Genomic DNA, 24,890 nt, shown 5'->3' on the forward strand with positions numbered 1-24,890 from the left:
GATATTTTTCACCACAGCCTGAAGATTTAGCTTTCTTTCTTATCTTACATGGTTAAAGCTTTTTAAAACAAGTTTCCAATTAGGCTTAAAATATTCTCCAAAGGACTTTATTATTTTGACTGCTCACAAAATGCCTCAGAAATAAGACTCTTCAAGCCTCAGCATACATATTGATAACACAAAGCAGCACTTCTATGAAACTATAAGAGCACTGTAGAATGTGTCCCAAGGATCTTCTGATCAAGTCTGGATGACCATGAAGCTAAGGAAGAGGAAAGATTCAGTAGTACAGAAGTCCATGAGATCACAGTCTTTATCCAAAACTACTCAGCAGCGAGGCACAGTGAGTGGAGGCAGGAGCTCTCAGCTGCAGGCCAATGCAAGGAAGAGAATTTCACATGGACCTTATCACCAACTCAGCTGGCAAGAAAGAGGCAAGAACAGCTGGGAAAGCACAAGACTTCCCATGCAGGAGGTGTTATTGGGAAGCTCCTCCTCCATCTCAGAAATGTTTCTTTTAAAAGGTGATGAACAGCAGCAGTCGTTCTTGCAAAGTCATGCCTTCTGGACTCCTCGCTCTGCTTTTAAACACTGGATTTCACCCAACACGTGGAGAGGTGTTCCACTATGAGACTGTACAACCATCTCCAATATTAAGCTAAGTTATATTTATATGTACACTTCTGTGGAAAAAAACAGGTAAGACCAGATTTGGGAGGCAGGGGAGGTGGAGGATGATGGAAGGGAAGGAGGAGGAACAGCACTAGATCTTGGATAGAAAAGGCCTCTTCATTCCAGCTGCAGTTTAGTTGGGAATGGCTGCCTTTCCCTGAGCCAGAGTATGAGGATTTACAAGATTCAGCTTAAAAATCAGAGAATGAATAGATCTTGTATAATCTCATTATAAAAGACAGGATGGTATTGAGGTAAGCAGGTAGAATAGGGTTCTAGGAAGTCCTATTGAAGAAAGATTAAATGAATTTCATATTCTCAGCAGGTCAGTGACTAAACGTTAATTCAGGCTCTAACATGACACCCACATGCTTAGGCAAAATATGGCAGACTGCTCATACTACAGAGCTATCTTCTTTGGGCTCCAATTCAAGTGTCCTCAAAGTGGTGGTAAGGGTTGAGCTGAAGCTGGGTAGTAAACAGGAGTTTAAAGAGTCAGAACAGATGACATTTATTATTTGCTTTTTATCAAAACACCCTGTTTAGTCTCCACAACACTCTGGCTAAACATTTCCTTAATAATGCAATTTTTGGACAAAGAATCAATTTTGGATTGTGGTGTGCAGGTTGACATTTCGGAACAACTCTACTTAACTTTGTTCCAGTTTACTCAACGATAACACACACAGCTTTGCTGTGAGCACATTCAGACAAATTAAATGCTTTTAGAGACACCTCATCCTTACAACATCATCTTCAGTCCAGGCAGAAATAAAGTTACATTAACACTTCATAAGGCACTTGGAGTACAAGCAAAGGAAAAAAAAAAGTGGTGGTTGTTTATATAATAGCTTACAGACAATTTCTACTCACTGGATTTCTACTTTTATACACTAATGTTACACAAAATTTCAGATAGAATTTCAGTTCAAATTTATGTGTATTTTTACAATGTAAACCCACTAGCACACATTGCAAATGCTAAGACAACTTTGTCTTTGCCAACAAGCTTTAGCCCTTGGGTCAGGTTGTTTCAAAAAGAGCTCTTGTAAAGTTATACTGCTAAACATTTCAGTGAAGCAACACATTTATTATTGAGACATGCAGTACATACTGAATGCCAAGTCACTTCTAGCCCCATCAATGGTTTCTAAGCTAGATTCATAGAATAAAGCCAAAAGGAGGAAAGTTTGAACCATTAACTATTTACTCTGCCTTTAATTTTAACTGCATGCTTGTTTACTAACTGGTTGGTGGTTTGGTTGGGGTTGTTTCTATTATTTCAACTGCTTTAATGGTCTACTTGCTTCTTACACAAAAATGTGAACCCATCGAGTTTAAAAGACCAATATTTAAATTCTGTTCTTGTCATGCAAGGGTAGCTTAATATTCACTTTATATATGCTGGCAGTTAAAGCCTGAGGATTAATTCACTTTTTGAAGCATATACTACATATAGGCTGTATCATTCAGACACCCCATTAAAAACAAGTGCAGTGTACAGCAAAAATCCACAAGGAGACCATCAGTAATTAATCATTCATAAGACCCAATTTTTACAACCCAGTATTTCATTTTTAAATACCTAATTATCTGCTTGTAAAAGACTTGGAAGATGTAAAATGCTACATACACAGATCAAAAGTAATTAAGCCACTTTGGACAGACACTACGCTGGAAGGGTGGATCTGCCCTTTAAGGAGTGGTTCTGGTAAGTGCAACTGTTGCTCCGCACTGAGCGCCTCCTGCGAAAGGGGAAGGAGCTACGAGCTCCTCTATCACCTAGACCACAAGATTCAAGCAAAAACAGTTATTACAAAAATGACATTTCCAAATTCAGAAGACTGCTCTGAATATTTTATACTGGCATAAAGTCAGAATCAACACAATTGTTTCCCTCTCTTGCCATTACAACTGCTTTTGGAATGAGCACGTTAAGATCAAAAATAAGTATTCAGGACTTGATTCCACTTCTCAAAAATTATCAAGCGTTAGGTGAATATGAGCAAAAAGTACGATCCATGCTCTTATGAAGCACTTGCTCGTATTTACTGAAGAAGAAGTGAGAAAGTGGCAAGAAGAGATATCCCTTCAACTAGATGTCCAGATTTTACTGCCACTTTCAGTTCTCAGTTCGAATGAGAAACTAATCATCACAGAAATATTTTGAAAACAAGAGGCAGACATTCAAAAGATAATAATGAATTTCTGGTTTAGATATCTTTAACACAGTATCTGTTTCCAGAACAAACCATATTCATGGGCAATTTACACAGGAACCTGCATATAAATCCTCAAACATAATGTTTTCCAAAAATAACTTGTTAAAACAGGAGAAACTAAAAATGATAGGCTAATGCATCATCTAATATGAGAATACTCTTCTGGATTCTTCAGAATTATATTGCGCTGGTGACAATTCCCTGCAGAATTATGCATTTCATTATCTCTGCAGTAAGGCACCAAAAAGAGTCATGTCCGTTTCTCTGCCACTATCAAAAACAAATCTTAATATCTGAGGAAGATAATACAGTAACAAGAGAGATTTCTCTTCCCTACGCAAAACCACTTAAACTTTCAGAAATCCTGAATTTTTCTTTGCATCATTCACCTTCTCCTGAGATTTGAGTATTCTCAATGACAATCGTAATACACACACTAGAAATTACATCAGTGAAAAGACTTGTTGCCATGTCTAATGATTTGCTACCTGAAAGCACCAAGTTCAGCTGCTACTTAGGCTCCTTCCTGGATAACCTCAGATTATCTTCCTTTTCTTCTTCGGTACAGAGTCCCAGGATTGTGATGGGTTATTTTTCACTCAAACCTTCAGAGCGTTCAAATTCCAGTGGTCTTGCATCTTTTAATTTAAGATTATTCTTAAATTACAGATTGAGAGTAAGATTCAGAAAGATTAACAGCAACTTAACAGTAAACAGTCTAAGAACAGAACCAAATCATTTTACATTAATGTTTAATTACAATTTAAAACTGGTTACAAAACTGAACTTCAGTGAAGCGTTATTTGATGCTTCTTCCTTAAAACCAGTCTTGATCAAAAATTACCCGTGCAGTTTGCTCGTGTACTGCGACTGCCGGAGACTGAGACGTGAATATATTCCTACTACTTCAGAATATGTACACAAGAAAAATCTTGCCTAAACGTACATGGTCAATCCAATATTCTCTAGATGTTGATGATTTTGAGAATGTAATGTAAGAGCAACAGTATCATCAGTTATAGATATTACTTGGATTGCATTAATGTGCATGAAAAGCTGTATTCACCAGATACAAAAGGAATCACATCTACAGAGAGCAGAAAATATAGGCAGAAATCAACACATGAAGAAAAGGATGGAAGAGTTTGGATAGCTATAAGAGGAAAAGGCTCTTTTATTCAACTTTAAAAGAATATTAGTTCTCAAGTTTTTTGTAGTCACGAAGGCATACCAAACTGCCCCCTAAGAAATTTCTTTAACCTACATTTATTGATAGTGAAAGTCAGTGAATGCTATTTAACTGATTCGACATTCGTGGAAAGTCTTGATGAGGATGTGTTCAGCTGCTTCAAGTAACTGCATTGCTTAACTAGGCGTGAAGCTTTAATTCAGTCTATCAATAAAGTTAATACAATGTTTATCATATTTTTCTCAAGAAATTGACAAAAAAAATCTTACATAAAACCAACACTGAGATTGGGATGAAGTTCAATAGTCGTTGCTAAGTAAAATACGTTAACTTTAGCTTTCGGAACTATTGAAGCAAACCAGAATCTCCTCTCATTCAGGAGCAGCCCCAAATTAAGATGGTAATTCAAGCACTTCACTGAACAGGTTACATGGACAGAGTCCTGCTAAGTTTAGCACATAAACAGATACTACAAAAATGTGAAGTCATTGCAGGTACACCAGAAGAAAATTGAATTCCCTCTGCATGTTTTACTACCGCAGCATGAATGCCTCAAAATCAGTTCATTTTTTGAAGGCTGGCATGCCCCCCGCCACGCCTCAACCCTGCATAAACATTATTACAATAACTTGAGTCTTCATAAAATCTTGAATTTTCACTTAAGTGCAACACTGAACTCTACACTGGTGGCCATATTATAACTTTCCAAGGAAGTTTAGGGGGAAAAAAAGGAGGAAAATGTCAAATTATTAGACACCCAAAACCCAGATGAAAACATCCCAATGTTATTGATAATGCTGCCTATTAAAAGCAAACTATTTGAGCCAAGTTGAGGAGCTGGCACATCTGAAAGCTCCTCACAGCAAAGACATCCCAGAACACCCCAATTCCTGTCACTTGACTTGGAGCAGTCAAGTTTTAACCTTCAGCTTCTGTTTTTTCTTTCTAGTTTGAGCTGTTATACTTCCCACTTGGAAATGTAACTGGATAGGACACAAAGTGATGATGGCCCACAAAGTTGCTGAAACAAGGAGATGCCTCATCCCTGGTTCTAGAGCAGTCCATTAAGAGTACTCTATACATCATCTTAAAGAAGGAAAAATAAGTTCATTTATTAGACACTAGCGATACAGAACGGTACAGCCTTCAGGATTGCTCCTGAACTATATAGATTTCACCAAAAAAAATTAGTTTTTTGGGAAAAAAAGGAAGTATCTCACAGTTATTTGCACGATTTTATGAAATTTTATCAAAGTTCTTAAGGCACTGTAAAGAAATTTCTAGACTAAGCTATTTAACCTTTCCTTAAAAAAAAAAAAAGAATTTAAAAGTTTTTCCTCTCAGGAACTATCCAGGCAGACTGGCTCCAGCAATAATACAGCAGTTGAAGTACAAGATTCAAAGGTTTTGACTAATCTGTCTAAGGAAGAGTCCCACAGAAAGTATTCATTAAATACTGCAAACAGGACAACACGTAAAATGCCTCTATTTAAAAACATCTTAACAGTGGTTAACTCATTGTAAGAGGTGTTTTCAACTACAAAACACCAAGACAGATTCTATTTAGACATAGCAAATATATTAGGAAATTGAATGCCATGAATAAAAACCTGGAAGAGCTCAGTGTAAGCAAGGTGGTTCAAACGTCTGGACACCTCCACAATATCAAAATGGGTCTTGTGATCATGTTAACTTAACATTTTAATTGGTATTCCATGCTCAGACAAAATGGAAGAGAGGAAATCTGGATAATTCAGCTTCCATTCAGAACAGTTCCAGTAATCTCAGGGCAAAAAGAGAAACATAGGATTGTCCTGTTTCAGATGATGCGTGACCCATGGCAAGCCTCACACTTCTTCCAAGACAGCAGATGTGGGTTTCCTCTCCTGGAACTATTGAGAAACAGGGAGAAAACTAGTTTTCATTAGCTAATTCTCATACATACAGGTCATTATATAAATTACAGAAGGAGAGGTGAGCTATTGCCTGCCTTCATTACATTTAGCTGAATCACCTGCATCATTTCTAGACCATGAAACATCCCTCACTATCTCCTTCACAGCTTCAAACCCTCAAAATTCTGCCACATTAGTGTGGAAACTGATAACTACAAGAATCAAATCAGCAAAAGTGAACAACCCTTAGGGAAAGGTGCTAGCCAGACAAACTAAACCAAACCAAGAGGCTTCTAAGCCAACAGATCACTCAACACATCATTCTCATTCGCTTCACTTACTCTGGAAGACTCCATGGTTAGACAGGACCTCACTAATATAAAACAGTAAGCTTATACTTTTTTGGGGGGAATATTTTTTTCAGGGATCTTTGTAGAGGGAGTGCTAGGATGATTCATCAAAAAAAATAAGTTGTTTGAATTTTTCCACCTTTATGGACAACACATCTCCAGTGAGGAAGGAGATTTGAGAAAGTTAATTAGAAGGATGCCCATAGCTTAAGGAATTCTTATTTTAAATTAGTAAAACCACCTAGGTTTTATGGGAAACATCATCCTCCTAACACCTGCATAAAGCACAGTAATTCTCTGCCCCCATTACAGATGCAGATAAGTCAGGGTAACATTAACCCACGCTAACGCGAATGCCTGATATTAAATTATATCCAAGCGAGTCACCCAAGGTTCCCATTGTCATCAGTGGCATCCATTTTACTAAAGATGGATATACGGTTCTACATCAGCTTTACGTGAAGGCTGTCGTAACCTTACAACCAGCTGTGTCACAATGAGTCATGAACGCTCTAACAGAGAAAAGAGTACAGGGTTAGACCACAAGACTTGAGGATTCTTACCACACTTTGCCCTAAAATACATAGCCTAAATAGACCCTGATCTTCACAGCAAAACACTACTCATTTATAGAATTTAAACTTCATCCTTCCTGCTTACTAGCTGCCCAAAGCACCTCTAAAAGTGCTAATTCAGGAAGATAGTCCATATTGTTATGGGAACACCTATACACTTAAAATGATTAATCATCTACCCCTTGCATTCTCAGCTTCAAATCTAGTCAGTACAAAATCTGAGTAGATTTATTTTTTACTTGTCTGTAACAGGGAACTCCTCCTCTCCTCCACTTTAAACACCCATACAGCCTTCTATGCCCTTCTCAGAGGGGTTCCAGTTCCCTATGAGAAAAAGCCAATGTTCTCCTCTTTCTTATTCAAAATATCCATATTGCAGAAGTCTCAGATTCTGGCCTCTTAATGTAAACCGGAGAAGAATTTCAATGAAGCCTGTAATGAAAGAGCACAATACAGACTTGTAAAGTATTATCTTTGTCAGCTGAGAGAACCATCTGGATTATTAATTTTGAAAGTGTTACTGAAGGGGTTCTAATGTAATTTCTGCCTGAATAGCTGGAAGAATTCAGTGCATTGCAGGTTCACTTTTTATATTGCAACATCCCTTTATACATTAGGTATATAACCTTACACACAAAAGCCAAACAAAAGCACTCCCTCTCCCTAAACCATTAGCTTTTTAATTGTTTCAAGTATCCAGAAGTTTCTTTGGGGTTTGCAAGTCTTTCTTTTAGACCTCACCTATAAACCCCTACCTGGTTATCCAAAGCTCACCTCTTCCCCACACCTCAAGACTGTATGGTCACTGGTGGTGTGAATGTGTCTCCACCCTCTGCCATCCAGAAAAGGTCTCTATACCACTATGACTAACTCTTAACCTTGGATGGAAAAAAAAAAAACCAAACCTGTTCTGTCTCCGCTATCTTCTCTCTGAGGTAAGAGCCAGATTCACCACTGTGATAGGAATAATCTGAATTTTCCAAAAACAGCCCACCTATTTCTCCTTATCCTGTTGCCTTTGGAGAGAGCATGGCGAAGAAGTCCTATTTCTGCAAACAAGAGCAGCTGAATGTGCTTCTTTGACCTGAGTTTTTTCTGTAATATTTGGTTATCTGAAGTTTGGTTCATCACCTTTTCCCATAGATGATGCCTTCCTAATTAAACCTTGCTCTCTGCAGTGACAAAGAAATATAGCATTAGGACATCTGTCGCCACTGCATCTGTCATTCTGCTTGAACATGATCTATTCTCGTCCTTTCTTCCTAAGCCACATGGCTTCATTTAAGTTCTTTAGAGCTACAATTACCTGACACCGTATTTCCACAATGCCTAGGCACAGCTGGATCCCCTCCTAATAAATCTTTTGATTTACAGTGCTGGTAGTTCAGGTAGACAACTTCTTCAGCCCAGTTGCAAGCTAGGCAAATATGGATACCGCCGTTCTTCCTGCCAGGAGCTATCTGTGTAAACAGGAAGTTTGACACAAAAATCTTGATAACTGTTACAAAGCATACAGCCTTTATCCAAGTCCACTATGGGACTCCAAATGTTTATCTTCCAATTTCCCTTCTAAATAAGCATGCAGAGTACAACTTCCGTCTTTGTCCTCTGTTTCCATGTAATCTCCTCTCTGCCCCATATTAAGCATTACTTGCATAATTTAATGAGCTAAAGTCAGATAAACCCAAGAAACTGTATTATAAGATGCAAGCAACGCTGGCGATCTAGAGAAAACTAGATAAAATCCCATGCAGCAGATTGTAGTGGGGAGAGAGAAGATACTGTAGATTAAGTCTGTCTCACAGGAGAAATTCCTCCTTCATGGTGTCATGGTATACAACATGCAAGACTTTCTATAGCTACAGAAAGTAATGTTAAGATGGCAATATCCTCAGGCAGAGAACTGCAGCAGAAGGGAGGAGGTAAAATGGACGGCCACCTGAGTATACATTTCTGGACTGAAACATTCATAGCTTCTACTCTTTTCAGCACTAAACATTATTCTGATGCAAGTTAAACGAGCATATGCTATCATCTAGCTCAGGGAATCCAGTCGTCGTTTCCCTGTACCACATGCTGAATGGAGTCCTTAAAACGAGCTATCGCTATCTTCCTAAATATGTTTTGCCCTTGAAAGCACAACAAGCAATACTAAGTCAGCCTTTTCAAGCGACGAATTAGAGAAGTTTCAGGAGACCTATTAAAATGGTAGGGATTACTACCGACTTCCCTTCCCTCCATCCTTTAACTAATTTAAATTTTGCCTAATGTTTCCCCAGCACCATTACCCACCTGGCAAAACAAGCAAATACTTCTTCCTGCTCCCTCCTCTCATGACTACCTATCCTATGCTGCCCCAAACAAAATTCTGCCCTCTCACACTGTAGCAACTTCTTTTGTCCTGCCTAGAGGAAGGAGAAAAAAAGAAGGAAACACAGTGAGTGAGTACTTCTTGAGAACAAAGCTCAAACAAGCTCTTAAAATAGTCCCGATTTAAGGTCAATGCAGCCTGGCTTCTGAGGAGGCAGCTTGTAAGGAAAAGAAACGCACAGAGTACATTCTGTGTGCTTTCATTAAGCACACCTCTCCACAAAGCACAGTGCGAATTCAGTCAGCATTTGCTGATCCAAGTTGACAGGGATGTCTGTGAAGAATACCTGGGGACTGGTGCAAAAATAGCCAGAAATGTACACAATCCTCTCTGCACAACAATACACATGGGTTAGCCTATATGATGCAACTTCACAGCAACACAGGAGGAAAACAGCTGATATCAAAATAGAGTAGAACATGTATACCAGTGTGTGTTGTTACAGAAACAGCACAGAACCCCGTTTTTCAGTACCAAAAACAACCCAACCACAATTTATTTTTTTAGCAACAGAAACCGAAACCCATGTAGAACTTGAGTTGCACAGTTTAAGAAGTTGTACACCCTGGTCTCCTCAGACACTCGTATGAGTCCAGGAAACATACAGCTACACTTGCCTAGCCTCCTAACGGTCTTACATTAAGAATTCAAGATAAGCGTATCTTGACATCACACTACCCATTTCTCCTTCACAACTCTGATCCTGAGCTGTGACAGCTTTCCTCCTGGGGATCGGGACAGAACAGAGGCCACCAGCATGGACACTTGACGCTCCTGCTGCCTGCTCCACCCACACTGCAAATTAAGAACTTCAAACTCAAATGAAGTTAATCTGGCAAACTAAGTAATGGTAATCCAGCACAACGATTTTCAGCCTTTCAATGTACAGGCCCCTATAAACTTCCTGAGACACAGACCTCTCTGTAGGGAGTTTAAGCCAGCTGACAATAAGCTTGTTTTTTTGCAGTTGCATTTCATAAATGCCTTGGAAAGAGGCCATGGAGCCTGAGGGGTCTGCAGACCCAAGGTTTAATACTCATCTAGAAGAATTTAAAAAAACAAAAAAGTTAGTACTTAAGACAGGAATTTGGTTCCAAATAGTCAATAGAACAAGTTTTTTGGGGTTGGTTTTTTTTTTTCTTATTTTATTCTGACCTCTTCTAAAAAAAAGGCTATTCCAAAAAGAACTGTAGGGTTCAACTATAGAAAAAAAGAAAGCGCTTATATGAGAAATCAGGTTTGGAGCAGAAAATTCTTTAGAGAATAATTATCTACATGCCAGCTGGGATACAATATCTTGAAATAAATATTCTCCTCCAGCAGCATTTTCCAGAGGAACAATCCCTTCATATAAGGGCTCTAAGGACACATACTAGTTAAGTTTCTATTTAACTATAATATTTACTCTCCAAGATACACAGAAAAGACTTATTTCCAACTCTAGCAAGTCCCTGTGTAAATGTGCACAGGAGGTAGTTTTGGGTCTTCAGGCTGTCATACCTACAAAGCCAGCTTTGAGTGCACCACCAGGTTCTTCGAGGACCTCAAAGACATACGACCAAACACAGAAGGCCACATTTGTTTGCCATTAAGATTCATAAAAGAGATGCCACCGAGTGCAGTAAATACTACACAACACCTGATTGCCATCTTCTTCCGCTGTGTGGCTGACGGTGGCAGCGGGGAATCGTCTACTGAAATCAAAGCAGCATGGCGTTATAATGTAAAAGCAGATTCTTGAGTCAGGTATTTTAGGCAAGCATTTGAGAAGCATCAAATTGGGGAAAAAGCATGGAGCTGTTTTGAAACTCCTTAAAAACATTTCATGTAGGACACTTCTTCCCTCCCTTGACTTTCCAAAGGGTAAAGCTGGAAAGCCTTTGCTCTTCCTGGGATCAAGGCTCCAGAGACACCCCCAGCCCAGGGTACCTGGCTCCTCTACCTTCCAAGGGGCACGGCTCTGACTTGTGACATGCTGGAAACAACGAGGCTTGATTTAACCTGAAACCAAGCAGGCAAAGCCAGATCTCAAGTCTTTGGCTCATTCTTAGCTGTGCAAGTCTTGCAGAGGCTACAAGACCATTTAAAACATCATCCGCACAATTCCGTAGGGAAATTTTTCTCTAGATGTCAGGATTTACTGGAGGGAATGCATGTAGTAATTCACACACGGTTCCTCTTGAGTTTACTATATATTCTGCAGTTTAATGATCTGGGGAAAAACCCAGCTCTCTTCCAGAAGAAAAAAAAAAAATTGTATTTTTAAGCGAAATTGTAGAATTCCTAAGGCCAAGACTGTATTTAACTGTAAATTACTTGCTGTGACAGCATAAACAGTCCACCCAAGCCTACGGATATAAACAGAGGCAGCCTACCAGTCCTTTGCACTCTTGAACAGAAAGGGGGAAAAATAATTTTTAACACCAAACCAGCAGATGATTGTAAGATTGTGACACTTGCACGGGGAAAAGCTTTTTTCAAGCCTGCTATTACACTACAGCATCCAAATAGAGAGGTAAATTTTATGGGACACAAGCTTTTCATCTGCCTACTGTTTAGGCAGTTTCAGGAAAAAAAACTATCCCCTTCTTCAAGTCACATTGAGGTTTAAGAGCAACTAAAAATAAAAAAGTGGAAAAGAACTATGGTCACAAAGTTAATTACATGATGGTGGATAAAAGCCACTCCAAAGACTGCTCAGAAAAAAAAAGGCAAAAGATAACTCAACTAGGAGAGAAAAATGGGAAGTTGGAAGAACAGAAAGAATAGGAACGTAATTATGACTTGAATACATGAAGGACTGATATTAAGAGGCAGCTTGGAAAGCTGAGAAGGAATTACAAGAACCCAAACTGGCAGGTGGGTCTGGAAACAAGGGGCTGGAAGAGACGGACCCTGTGAAGACCTCTTTGTAAGGCATTCCGAGGTCAGGATGAAATACAACAAAAAAAAGCTTAGGATTTCCTTGAGATGATACACCAAATTCAAACTTTCTTCAGCCATTTTAATTTGAGCCTCCTCTGGCTGTGTTCAGCTGCTGTGCTGAAAGATTCACCTACAGCTTTATCCAAATAAGCAGCAGAAGCTCAGCTTTAGTAAAGCCTTTAGCTTTTATGCAGACACAAGTGATTTTTCAGCCATTTTGAGTGAGCCAAGGACACAATACTCAAAAACTGCTTCAGCAGCAAATGCATCAGTCTGAAATCAAGGGAAGGGAAAAAAAAAAATAAAAGTCAGGTAATATAGGCAAGACAAATAAGGCATCAAACCTCTAGCATGAAGATCTGCCTACTGCTGCCTAGTAAAGTCAAGAAGGGGTCAGAACTTCTTTTGAAAGAGAAGACACTGCAGCACAGCGTTTCACCGCCAATTAATTCTGTTATACATGAAAGTTAAGCCCTGTTCATCTATTTTCACAATACTGACTGCATCCATCAGGAAACATTACCTGCAGATTCGGTTGCTTTTCCAGAAGCAAGTGTTCTCCACTTACCTGCATTTCCTAACTGAATGCCCTCTATCCTGAGCTCATGCTGCTCTCGCCAAGATTTATTGATCTCTGTGTGCACAGTATGCTTCTGCTCGCAGCTTTTACAATAAATTTTGCTCTGTCCATTTCCTCTGCCACCTCAGACATCCACTGGATGATTCAATCACCCATCTAGTTCAGATTCCTCTGCTAAGCCTTCCTTCTGTCAGGCCATAAAAACAAGAATCCTCCCATCACTGACAAGTAGGGTTTCTCACAGCCATTTCCGCGCTGGCAGAAGAGGACAGAGTCGGTAATGAGTGAATATTTTCTACTCCCAGAGAAGGCAACATCTTCATTAAAACAAATGAAGTGCTGGCCCTACAAGCTGCAGAGAAAGACTTCTGCGCTCAGATGAACACAATGCTGCCTGCCCATTTCTGAGCAGACAGCTCCAGAGCCTCTGCAGGGCCGAACTCTTGGCTGGTTAGCTGGAATTCACTCTCCCCGACTCCCAGCAGCAGCTACTTAGACCCCTTGGCAGAGATCAAACTGACAGGAATCTTGTCAATCCTGCATCAGCCACTGCTTGGAGCTTTGCCAGCAAGACTGCACCCTCCGAGGGCCGCGCTCCTTTTAGCTACACATCTATTCTAGATTTAATTTCCCTTCCCTTTGTGTTGCACATATCAAGAACATTAAGAAAATTAACTGGCTGCAACTCAAACCTAGACAGAGGCAAGTACAGGAAGCTTAGCAGGAAACATTTAGAGGAATGGAATAAACTGGCCTCTGCATTAATTACAGAAATGCTGGAGTGGGTTTTGGGTTTTTTTTTGCTGCAGCAATTGCCAATTGCTCTCCTAGAAGCAAATCATTTAAAAAAAGTCACTTAGCAGGATAAATGGCATTCATTTATATGGTCACAAATGTTAATAGCACAGTGGTCACAATTCAAGACATAAAAGAGACCAAGTGAAAGTTAAGAACATTTTCTCATTAGCAGGTTTACCCACACCTTCCATCAGCGCAGCTGGTTCTGGCCATGTCTGAAGACAAATAGCTACCTGCTCATCAGTATTGTTCCAATATTTCTTCCCAATTCTTTTTGTTCTGGGCAAGTATGCTTTTAGATTTAAACCAAAGCCTTAATTCTGTGTGTTGATGACACCTACACATGTCTGGATGAGAGAACACTACGAGCCTGCAAATCTCAGAATAGCTGTGTGGCATCTCCAGGGGATACTGGCAGCTAGTCAAGTCATGGAAACTCTTAAGAGCATGCCCCAAACTCTGTGCACTAAAATGGAAGCAGCTACCATAGGCGATACCACTGCGCACCTGTACTTAGCCAAGCACCTGCACTCGTGAAAGCAGCCAAGGTCAAGCAGGATTTGCTTGCAGAGTTACCAGTTAGACTCCAGCGTGGCATTTCCAGCTCTGGTCCTTGCAATGGGACTAAAGGAGGAAGTTACAATGTGGATAAAAATGCCCTGAGAGAAGGAAAGGGACTTTGGAGCACATACTCTCTTTAACTGGTTCTCACCTCTATCAAGAGTCTCAAGGATTTTGTGTTTGGCTTTGTAAAAATACTTTAAAAGTCAAACTTCAGGACATCGTATTCCTCAGCTTCCCTTGTGCACACTGTAACTAAACCAGTTAGCATCACACTGGGTATGCCAGAAGCCCAAGAAGTCTTTTAAAAACATACAGTGGACTGGGAAACCATGCCCTGGCATTGTGGCAGCACTGACTCAGTGCGGTTTACAGCAGTCCAGCAGAAAGAACATGCTAACAGGGAACAAGAAAGGAAAGTTACACCCTTGTGCTAAAAAGTCAAATTAAACAAATACCACTATTGTGCTGTACAGCTGAGTAAGGACTTCCTTCCTAATTTGAAGACTGAACTCTGTTTGACAGACTCAACAGGAGGCAGCCCGAAGCAAGCAAGGGGCTCAAGAACTCGGTGGCATGCAAAAAATAGGTCCATGTATCCAACAAGGGGAGGTTTCAGTAGCACATTTTATAATCACATTGAGTTGCCTGCAACATCAGGAGTAGGAAGTCTTTCCACTTAAACCCCCAATTTTGATCCTGCTTTGCATTTAGAGTTGATTATTTTCTTAAGCTGGTATTTTTTTACTGGTTGACAACCAACGAGAAGTGATTTCCGTCTCAAAAGGATCCCCGCCACTTGATATTTTCTAAGTATAATATATGTACATACCCACAAACACAAATTTCCTGACCCATTATTTATTACATAGTTCACACGGATGAAAAGAATTTATTTAGATTTAGTTTCATATAATATTTGCTTCCCAGATTAGCTTTTTTTTGTGATACACTAAGGCTGCATTTGGGTAAGAGTTAAATACTACTGAAACACACAAAGTCATTTTTTTTCAGTTAATATTACTCAAATATTCCAAAACAGATTTAGCCCATCATGTTTTGAACATAAAAAGAAAATATCTGATGTAAAGTAAGTGATTCAGTTGTTCACTGTCCCTGCACCCTTCAATATATTAGAGCCAGAAGGGTTTGTTTTATGCTGAGGGGAAAACAAAGAATCCATTTAGCTTTTCAACTTTGTGTAAGATCAGTAAATAAATCAAGAAAACAGACCTGAAAAATTCTACTTTCACTGCCAGTCCCTATTTTGACTGCCGTTTGTTTGCAGAGACACACATTTTTCACTTAGACTACTTCCATAAATAATTTATACTAATGTGTCAAACTTGTAATCATTTTGATTATATCAGTTCATTTTCAAAATAGTGCTTTTAGTCTTGTTCTATCCTGCTCCATACCAGAAGAGATGGATCAGAGCTCCCATACCCTTTCAGAAATGTCCGTCTGTCACAAGGTAACTGTTCTTGCAGGTTACAGGACTCACAGGAGCGTTTTGGAGGTCGTCTTGAAAAATCTGATGGCGTTCATGTAGAGACGGCAAAATTAGATTTCTTCTGAGCCACGTTTCAAACCATTGAGAGTTTCTGTTTGCTAGTTTTGGTTCACTGGTTTGGGGTTCTTGTACATGTACTTGTACATGCGTGAACACAACAGAGACCTTTAAACACCTGGACTAAATTATCAGGTAAATAAGGAAGATAGCTACTTCCTCACAAACTGGTTACAGAAGACAGATTTTTAACTATCAGTGAAGTCGAGAAGAATGGCTGACAACTGTCGGCTCTGATAATTTCCAAATGCTAGATCTTCTGCTAAGGTGGCCTCAAATGAGGTTCCTCACCTTTGTTTCTCTGTTAGTCCCACTTACAGCTTCAGCAAAAGCCTTAGACACCACCTTTGTAGAACCTGGATCAGCTGCCAAGAAAGTGTCAAGTACCACCAAACACCCCAACAGCTGCAGATATAGAATCCATTATTTTAAATCAAGGGATAAGAAGATTCTTTCTACCAAGTTCACAAATTACTCTTCAGATACACACAGAAAAACATACCAAAGTGCAGAAAGGCACAGTTATCCTTCCTTTGAAGGGAAGATCTAGCTCCTTCAGAGGCTTCCACAAATAGACGGGGATCAAAACGCACCATGAGAACAGGCACCACAAAACATTTAGGCCTTTTTCTCCAAGTCTGACGTGCTTCTTCCAGACTTTGCTATAGGAAAGGCTATTTCAGAGATGGAGAGGAGAAAGAACTGGGACAATATTCAGCCTCCAGATGTACCCAAGAAAATTAAGTTCAGCGACTCGTGGAAAATGCATATAGTCCGAATATAAACCCAAATATCTGAAGACCCAGCCACAGGAAAACCAATACACTAGGAAATTAATGGGAGGGAAGGGGACAAGATTTTAAACCACCGATGGTTTACAGTTAAGTTAGTTAATAGTGCTCTGGAGCTCGTAAAGAAGATAATTCCTTAAAAAGAAGGGAGTTTTAAGTTGCAGAGGGATGCCAGTCTCTGCAGACAGGCTGAACTGTGACCAGTGTTGCACCAGCTTCGTGTTACACCAGAACCACCTGCAGTTCTCCAGTTATCTAATAAGACATATCACACTGTTCAGCTGTACCAACATCGTTATGCAACAGTATAGTTCATTAGTGGTTTCGAAACAGTTATAAGTACAATATAATAACTTGAGGAGTATCAGTTTTTCAATATGAAACATCTCAGTTCCTGATAAAGAAAATTAGAACAAATTAACATTTTTTAAGATCTTATGCAATGCAGAAATGCCAGCAGAAAGAGACAACAGGGACTTATTTTGCTTTCTGTACGTATTAATGCCCTTCAGACTTGCTCGCCAATAAAAGCTGCAGCATAAACCCACGTGATGAAAGAATATTTCTGTTGCAGTGCCCCAGCATTCAGTTCTGCCCACTCAATCAAAAAATCGATGTATTAACTAGGAGAGGTGCTCCTATGCAAGATAAAACTAAAGATGTTATTAGTATTCAAATAGATACCATATTTACTGCAAGCTACCCTATAACACAGGTGATATGTACACTAACTGATGTGACGCAAAAATCAGAATTTCTTACACTTGAGGTATGAGGACTTATGAAAATCACCTGATAAAACAAGATCAAAGGCAGTAAGAAGCATACTTCCCCCCAACACAATAGCTCGCTCTAATCCCTCAGCACAGAGCTCTCTCTGCCTTTTCAGTAAAGATTAGCATATTTAAAACTGCTAAACTCTGTATAATCTTCAATCATTGAGAAAAGTAATTCAATTAAGGCAAGCACTGGTGAAGTTGCCTTCTTCCTAGCCACCCAATGCTATATCCTTGTAATACAAGTTAAAAAAATTAGAGAGAAAGAAAGAGAAGCTTCTTCTGGCTGGACATGGATTATATTGCAGGCTTGTGATGAATCCACAGTACATGCGACAAGTAGTCAGGCTCGTCTGGGGAGGGGCGTGGGGGACACAACAACCATATTGCTATTGAGAAGCAATGACTTGCAGTAAATCCTGAAAATCAGAAAATCCAGTAAATCAGTCGGACCTGATGTCACGGCGCACCACCGACAGACTGCTCAGCACACGCAGGACCCATGGACAGAGCTGCAGCAGTGTGCCAGCCTGCGTGCCACAGCACCAAGCGCTTGAGGAGCTGGCGCAATAAAAACGGAAAAGGCAGACGATGTGAGTAACAGACACGGGAGACAAGATTTTGGGGATCAGGGAGGAAGAAAAGAAGGGGCTTTTAAAAAAAAAAAAATCAGCATCTTAGCATAGGAAGGGGAACCTGCAGCTAGCGATGAACGGTGTAACCAGGAAGAATCACTGCAGTCCATACGAACGCCTAGGTATACAGCATTGAACTCCCACAATATGGCTGAGGATACCAGCAAAAAAAAAAATCACCGACTGCATCCACTTGTGCAATCCCACTTTCAAATAAGAATAAAACATCTAGAGATGCTTGCAGATCTCACATGGAATGATAGTGCCTTCGCTCACACAATGCCATGGAAGGGCTGTAAAGCCCACACAGTAATGAACTCCAGTTAAGAATTTCTTAGCCATAACATACACATTTATTGAAGAGACTGTATACAGTCAGCACAGAGAGTCTGGTATTAACTAGCTTTGGCTGCTGAAGCAGCTAATCGATGTCATAGCCCTTTATAATATTTCATTTGTCATTGTGAAGTCCCTGAATGTAAATGAAACAAGCACTCAGCCTCCCCACCAGCAGCAGTAGGGTATCGTTAATTATGGCCTTCCAACAGGGCAGACAACCTTTTAGCTAAATGGGAAGCAAATGCAGCAATCCAGCGCAACAGTTGTACAAAGAGATCTTCTCATTTATGAAAGCTGCTAGTATAAAAACTTTATTTCTACGTTTCCCTTAACCTTCAAAACAAAGAATGACAAAGGAAGCTACATGTAAGCAAAGCCCACTTGAACTCCCTTTGCAGCATCAGAGATGCTTCTGTAATTATCTCCATCATACAGAAGAACATTATTAGGGCATTTATTCTTCCAGGAGCCATTTGTAATGGGAGCTATTCACCCTTTGGACAGTAAAAAAATAAAAAATTACAGAGAATGACATAATGACAGCAATATCTGAAGAGATTCAAGCTGAATTCAGAAAAAGGCGTTTCTCCATCACAGCCAAGAATCATCCGAGCACCGTGCTGGAGCATGCCCACGCTGCAGCACCCGTGGGCTGCGTGGACACACCGAGGGCTACGCTGCCATCGGCATCGCCGTGTTTAGCACTGAGTTCAGCGCAGATCAGTCACGGAGTCATCGCCCAGGATCCAAGACAAAGGCAGGGCTGAAACCCACACTGCAGCTGCTAGCCAGGCCCTAACCAGCTAGCTTCAAATCAGCTTGAACACATCCATGAGCCACAGTCCAGACAGCCGTTGCAACGCTATGTATATTTAGTTAGGAGTATTTTGCTATGCTGTACCCGTAAAACTCCTTCTCTCCTCCCCAGATTTGATGCTGTGAAGAGGAATTATTTAAAACCTTCCAGTATAAACACAGATGATTAGCTGAGAGGGAAAACAAATGACAAAAGACTAGAGGAAGCAGATATCTGATGTTATGTCTGCTAGACTAGACAAGAAATCCACGTGTAAAGCAAGAGCTGCTGAGGTTTAAGATCTGCACCAGGTGCTACAACCTTCCATGGAGGTATTGAACAGCTTCATGAAATCAAAGCTCAGAAATAGAGTAAAACAAGCCAAGCATTTTGCAAATACATAGCTAATACTTAAGATTCCTGTTATCAAATATCTTGGGGGGGGGGGGGCAGAAAAAAACCCCAAACAGCATCTTCTACACATTGACCCTCTTCCAAAACCCTTATAAAATGGCTGGCCAAATAGCACCTCACCAAGTAGATCAGGTGACTTACCCAAAAAAAAACCAAAAAAAACCCCAAGTTGAACTTGTGCTCCCTGAATCCTTCATATGAAGACGAGCTGTTCCAACACCCACAAATAAAATAAATGAAAAAAGATGAAAGGAACAGACTAAAGGAAACCACCAATGTATAGGTAAATAATTTTAATAGCAGCCTTATCGCCAAGCTCATCTACATACAAGTGAGGAAACACCAAGATACAAGTCATTTGGGGGGGGTGGGGGGGGGAAACACTAGTATTTCATCATCTCCTACCACAGAGAGACCAAAGGTGGCTGAGGGAGCAAATACCCCACCCTGATACAGAAAATATTTTGCAAATGTCAAAGATCGCTCGATATCTGACCAGGATTACACAAAGCATCCACCAAATGAGTTTTTTTTCTTTTTTTTTTTTTTTCAGAAAACTCTCCGAAGTGAAAGATTTGAAATGCAGTATTGGAGATAGAGGCCTTCTACTGAGGAAGGAGGAGACATCGTTTGGGTTGGTCTGGGGTTTTTTTTTATTCCAAAGACAGGGAAGAAAAATCTCATTGACTGAATTAAATATTTAGAGCGTTGGATCCGTTTTGCCAAGACATTAACTCCATTTTCGAAAAATGCTATATTTACATAGCAAACACCACGAATTGAGACTCCTGCCCCCCAAAAAAAACAGAGGAGCTGAGATCAAATGAATCAGCAACTGTTTCTGGAGATGTGGCCGTTGGGGTTTTGGTGGTTTGTTTTTTGGGGGTTTTTTTAAGCCATAGCTGAACCACGCTCGATCCCTCCCTGTCCCCGAAGGGGCAGCGACCACAAGGCAGAACAGCCTCTGCAAGGGGGAGGCAAACGCCCCGAGGCAGCCCCCCACCCCACGGAAAGCGGCGGGGAAGGGGCGGGAGACCCCCTTTTCCCCTCATAACGTGGGGTTATGACACAGCCGACCCCCCCCACGGAGGGTGAGGAGAGGGGGGATCCCCTCAGGAGCGACCCCAGCTCCCACAAGGGTGGGTCCGCCGCGGACGGGGGGAAGGGAGGAGCCCGCCCCGCCGCCGCTGCGTGAGGGAGACCCGGACCGAGCCGGGCCGGGCGGTGTGACTCACCGCTCTGCTCGCCCAGGAACACCAGCTTGAATTTCCGCAGCGGGTTGCCGAAGTCCCCGCCCGCCGACATGATGGAGGAGCCGCCGCCGCCGCCGCCGCCCCGCGCTCGCTCCGCTCCCCGCGGCGGGACCCGCGACCGCTCTCGCTCGCTTCTTTCCCTGCCCCTTCCTTCGGTGAAGGTTGCGGGCGGCGGGCAGGGGCGTGTGGCCGGGCGCGTAGCCCCGGCGAGGCGCAGCCGGCTGGGTGAGGTGTCGCTACCGCTGCCGCTGCCCTCAGGGCCGGGCTCCTTCCCCCGCGCTCCCGGCGCCTCACACCGCGGCCGCGCGCTCCGCTCTGCCCCGCCCGCCCCGCGCAGGCGCGCCACTGCCCCGCCCCTCGCTGCACGTCGCGCTGCGTCCCCGTGCGCCCCGCCTACCCTCCCCCTCCGACGCGGCGGCAGGCCAATCACAGCGGGAGGGGCGGGGCGACGCGGGAGAGGGCGGGACTTGCCGGCCTCTGCCTCCGAGCTGGCGGGGGGGACGGGGGCCGTTCACTCTGGAGCCTAACGATGGCTGCGTGGGTTTCCTGGGCGCTGGGGTGAAATCCTGCCTGCTGAAATCACTGAACTGTGAGGGGGGGGACCCCAAAGGTGTGAGGAACAAGCAAAGTCCTTAAGACCAAAGGCTTAATCCTAAACTGATACGGATATTCCTTTCAGAGGAGCATCTCTTGGGGACACTCACTCCACGACGGCCCCAGCGGATCCCCCACAGTGGGGAGACATTTCCCAGCGAGGGCAATGATTCCCCCTGTCTCCCCTTCGTGGTCGCTGGGGCTGTCATTCAGAAAAGGCTCAGTGCTCCCTCCCTGCTTGGTGGAGAGGCCAGAACCCCCTTCCTCCTCTCCCTCCTCTCCCATGCTGGTGCAATCCCACACCGATCGATACTCCCTTGCTTGAATTTGAACACAAAATGTGATTTTCAGAAGCGCTCGCCGCCCCCGGGCTTCAGCTGGCGTTGGCATCGCCTGCTGTTCCCAGGAATATCTCAGCTTGGCTGCCTGGAACGAGACGGAGCCCTCCAGGATCTGCAGCTCCTGCCCCATGGTTGTATTCATGTTGATGGTGGTGTAAATCTCTTGCGAATCCACTCAACAAAGTCCAAATAATGCTCCATGGGGTGTTTTCCACCTGGAAACAGGTAGGTTTTCCACTGTTTTCCCATCTGGGAGATTGCTCCAGAGCCTCTCTGCTCTGATGGTCAGGGAAATCATAGAATCGTAGAATTATAGAATGGTTTGGGTTGGAAGGGACCTTTAAAGGTCATCTCGTCCAACCCCCCTGCCATGGGCAGGGACATCTTCAACCAGATCAGGTTGCTCAGAGCCCCGTCCACCCTGACCTTGAATGTTTCCAGGGATGGGGCATCTACCACCTCTCTGGGCAACCTGGGACAGTGTTTCACCACCCTCATCCCAAAAAATTTCTTCCTTAGCTCTAGTCTGAATCTCCCCTCTTTCAGTTTAAAACCATCACCCCTTGTTCTATCGCCCAGGCCCTGCTAAAAAGTCTGTCCCCATCTTTCTTATGAAATGGCACCCACCACTCGCTTAGTCCCCCTAAATATATTTGCTACCAGTGAATTTTGTTCTCTCGTGCTCTCCCACATCTCAACACCTTCCTCTCCAAGGCCCGAGGGCTACGTCTCAGCACCGCATCTCTTTTGCTAAGGGGATACCACACCCCAACTCCATCTCCTCTTTGAAAAAGATCATGGGTTGAAACGACTATTATTCCATCTCCATGTGATCCGCTGGCCTGGATTTGTAAATGGTCCATGTAGCTGAAGGGGGCACGGGCTCTCGGCAAGGATTTGCTTGCAGGTAGGTCAACCCTCGGCCGTGAACGTCCTTTGTTCGGTGTCTCCAGCCGTGGTCTCTGTGCTCCGTCTCTGCCTGGTGAACGGAAACGCTCATTGAACCTTCCCGCTCCAGGGATCTTGTCCTCGGACACGAGGCTCACCCCTACCAGCGCCTGCAACCCAGGTGCAGAATTAGATGACATTTTGAAAACCAAGCAGTCTACGCTTTCTATTTTTGATCATTTCATTTGTACTCCCTCAACATGATTAACTGCTTCTCCAAGGGTTTTTTTTTCCCAGGCCTTGAACTGCCAGTAAACTGAAAGAGAAAACGTGTCTTTAATAAGGTGATCAAATTTAAATAAGTTTTAATAAAGATATGAGCAGGAGCTCGCATTTAGGTTTGCACCCGGCATTTGGAAGTGCTTCCCCCTTGCTGTGGCACTGGTTGTGTAGCTGCTCTCCTACACCACAGGGAAAAGGAATCCAGACTGGCAGAGACCTGAATGAAATAATTCCAACATCACTTTAAATACATATATTGTCTGTGTTTAGATGTCAGTATGGATTCAGGGATCTTTCCCGCTGATCCCAAAGAAAACAAGGGCTCTCTACCAGGGAGAAGTCTTGACTGTTAGTAACAATTATTTTTATCACAAAAGCTCTGCTCAGGCTCAGCATCTCTTCGCGCTGGGCAAAGGAAACACTTCTGCGTTGTCTGCCAAAGCGGTTTCAGCCTGAGGAGCTGGCAGGGGATATGGATGAAGCTTTCAAGAGAAAGCAATTGAGGGACCTGCCTCTGCTCGCTGAAGCCAGGGGAGATCATCCCACCGACTCCTGCGGGCCTTAGGCGCAGTCCTAAGAAGCGCTGCAGAAGGTAGAAGAGGAGACACGCACGATAGAGGTTTTCTTCTAGGGTTTATTTAAACGCTTTTTGATTGGTTTTGTAATTGGACAAGTCTGAAAAGAAATGGAGACTTTCAGGTGCTGGATCTCAACTCTCCTAGGACCACTTTGCTCCTCCGGATAGCACGATTGAGAGCGGATTGAGAAGGGGCAGGGAGCCTGCAACAGCCTTCTGCATAGGTCGCAAACCGCTCGAGCATCACCTCTGCCAGCACTTGTGCTGTGCACCACGCTGGGTCATCGACAGGGCACATCCAGCTACGTGACGGGGAGAGAAATCAGCAGCAAAGCAGACGAGGATGGATGAAATAATCCCTCCAGCAAGGCCTGGCCCTCTCAGCAGCCGGGGGAGCCTTGAGAGGAAGAAGAGCGCTCTGGGTTTTTTTTAGCGCAGCACAGAAAAGGAGTGCTTTGGGTTTCTGTGGCTGAAAGGGAAAGCAACAAAGCAACACCTTTGCTTCTTTTTCTAAATGTCACAAAAAGGCAGGTTGTGCTCCTGCAAACAGGGATTCGGTTACCTGGCTGTGAAACGATTCATTAGTCAAAGAAAGGCACAGCGAGGACCGGCGGCTGGGAGCTGAAGCCGAGGCACATTCAAATTGGAAAGAAGGTCCACGTTTTTAACAGCGAGGGTGCTCAGCCGCCAGAACAAGCTGCCAAGAGCAGCGCTATCTTTGTATCCAGGGAAAATCAAGGGCAGGAGCCTTTATGAGAAAGATACTTTCATCGAAACAGGAATGATCTGCTTCCATACAGCTGGAGGTCTGCGGAAATCTATAGCCTGCAACGTGCAGGAGACTGAATGACGTGATTTAACAGTCCCTTTTGGACTTAAAATGTATCTGTCTATGACAGATGTCGCAGAAACTCCGCCATGAAGAGACGGATTCGTTTTTCTCTGAGACATGTAGGACAACGACGGTCACTGGGACGAGGCTTCCTGCCATATGTTTAGCAGTGACTGCTGTACCCCAAATTCGGTCTGGGGCAATGCTCCCTCCTCAGCCATATTTTGTGGGTGCTGAAAGATGAGTCCCCATCAGGGCCAGAGGGAATTAGGGGGTGTAGCTCCCCTTCCTTGAGCACACAGGGTTTGAGGTCATGGAACAAGGAGTCGTCATGAGCATGACCTACTCTTAATTGTGGTGCCTGTCACGGTCTCCCCCGACAAATGCAGGACCAGCCAGTCCCCCTCCAGTCACAGCAGCCCCTCCTCAAGCAGAGAATATCCTCCAGAGCTTCAAAGTTCACAGGAAGAGAAGCCTGGCTTTCCTGGAACAGGAGTGCCAGTCTTCAGACAGCTCAGATTCCCCCAGTGCTCCTTGCTCTAAGTGCCCTGGAGTTATCAAACAAACGTCATTGCCACGGTGGCCATGCCTGTGGCTCATGAAGCGAGATCAAAGGGCAGTACCACATCCGTTCCACATGAGCAGTTTTGTTGTGTCTGGGGGA

At 42.9% G+C, this 24,890-nt stretch overlaps 1 protein-coding gene and 1 long non-coding RNA gene across 3 annotated transcripts in view; both read right to left on the minus strand.

Moving 5' to 3' along the window:
* The window catches only part of RAB6A (RAB6A, member RAS oncogene family), a 61,745-nt gene extending 40,685 nt beyond the window's left edge, over positions 1 to 21,060 (minus strand). Inside the window, exon 1 of one of the 2 annotated variants that reach the window (XM_072850954.1) lies at positions 20,695 to 21,060. In XM_072850954.1, the coding sequence (XP_072707055.1) occupies positions 20,695 to 20,764 (70 nt within the window). In that variant the 5' untranslated portion in view covers positions 20,765 to 21,060. The remainder of the gene's footprint in view (positions 1 to 20,694) is intronic. The other variant, XM_072850952.1, reaches the window with a different exon arrangement.
* LOC140646650 (uncharacterized) lies at positions 4,015 to 9,361 on the minus strand. Its single transcript, XR_012040513.1, has 3 exons — positions 9,196 to 9,361; positions 8,210 to 8,363; positions 4,015 to 5,975 (listed from the first exon to the last, which is right to left on the minus strand). It is a non-coding gene; the product is annotated as an uncharacterized lncRNA (long non-coding RNA).
* Positions 21,061 to 24,890: the final 3,830 nt, after the last annotated feature.

Source organism: Ciconia boyciana, chromosome 1, assembly GCF_034638445.1.
Source record: "Ciconia boyciana chromosome 1, ASM3463844v1, whole genome shotgun sequence".
NCBI classification, from domain to species: domain Eukaryota; kingdom Metazoa; phylum Chordata; class Aves; order Ciconiiformes; family Ciconiidae; genus Ciconia; species Ciconia boyciana.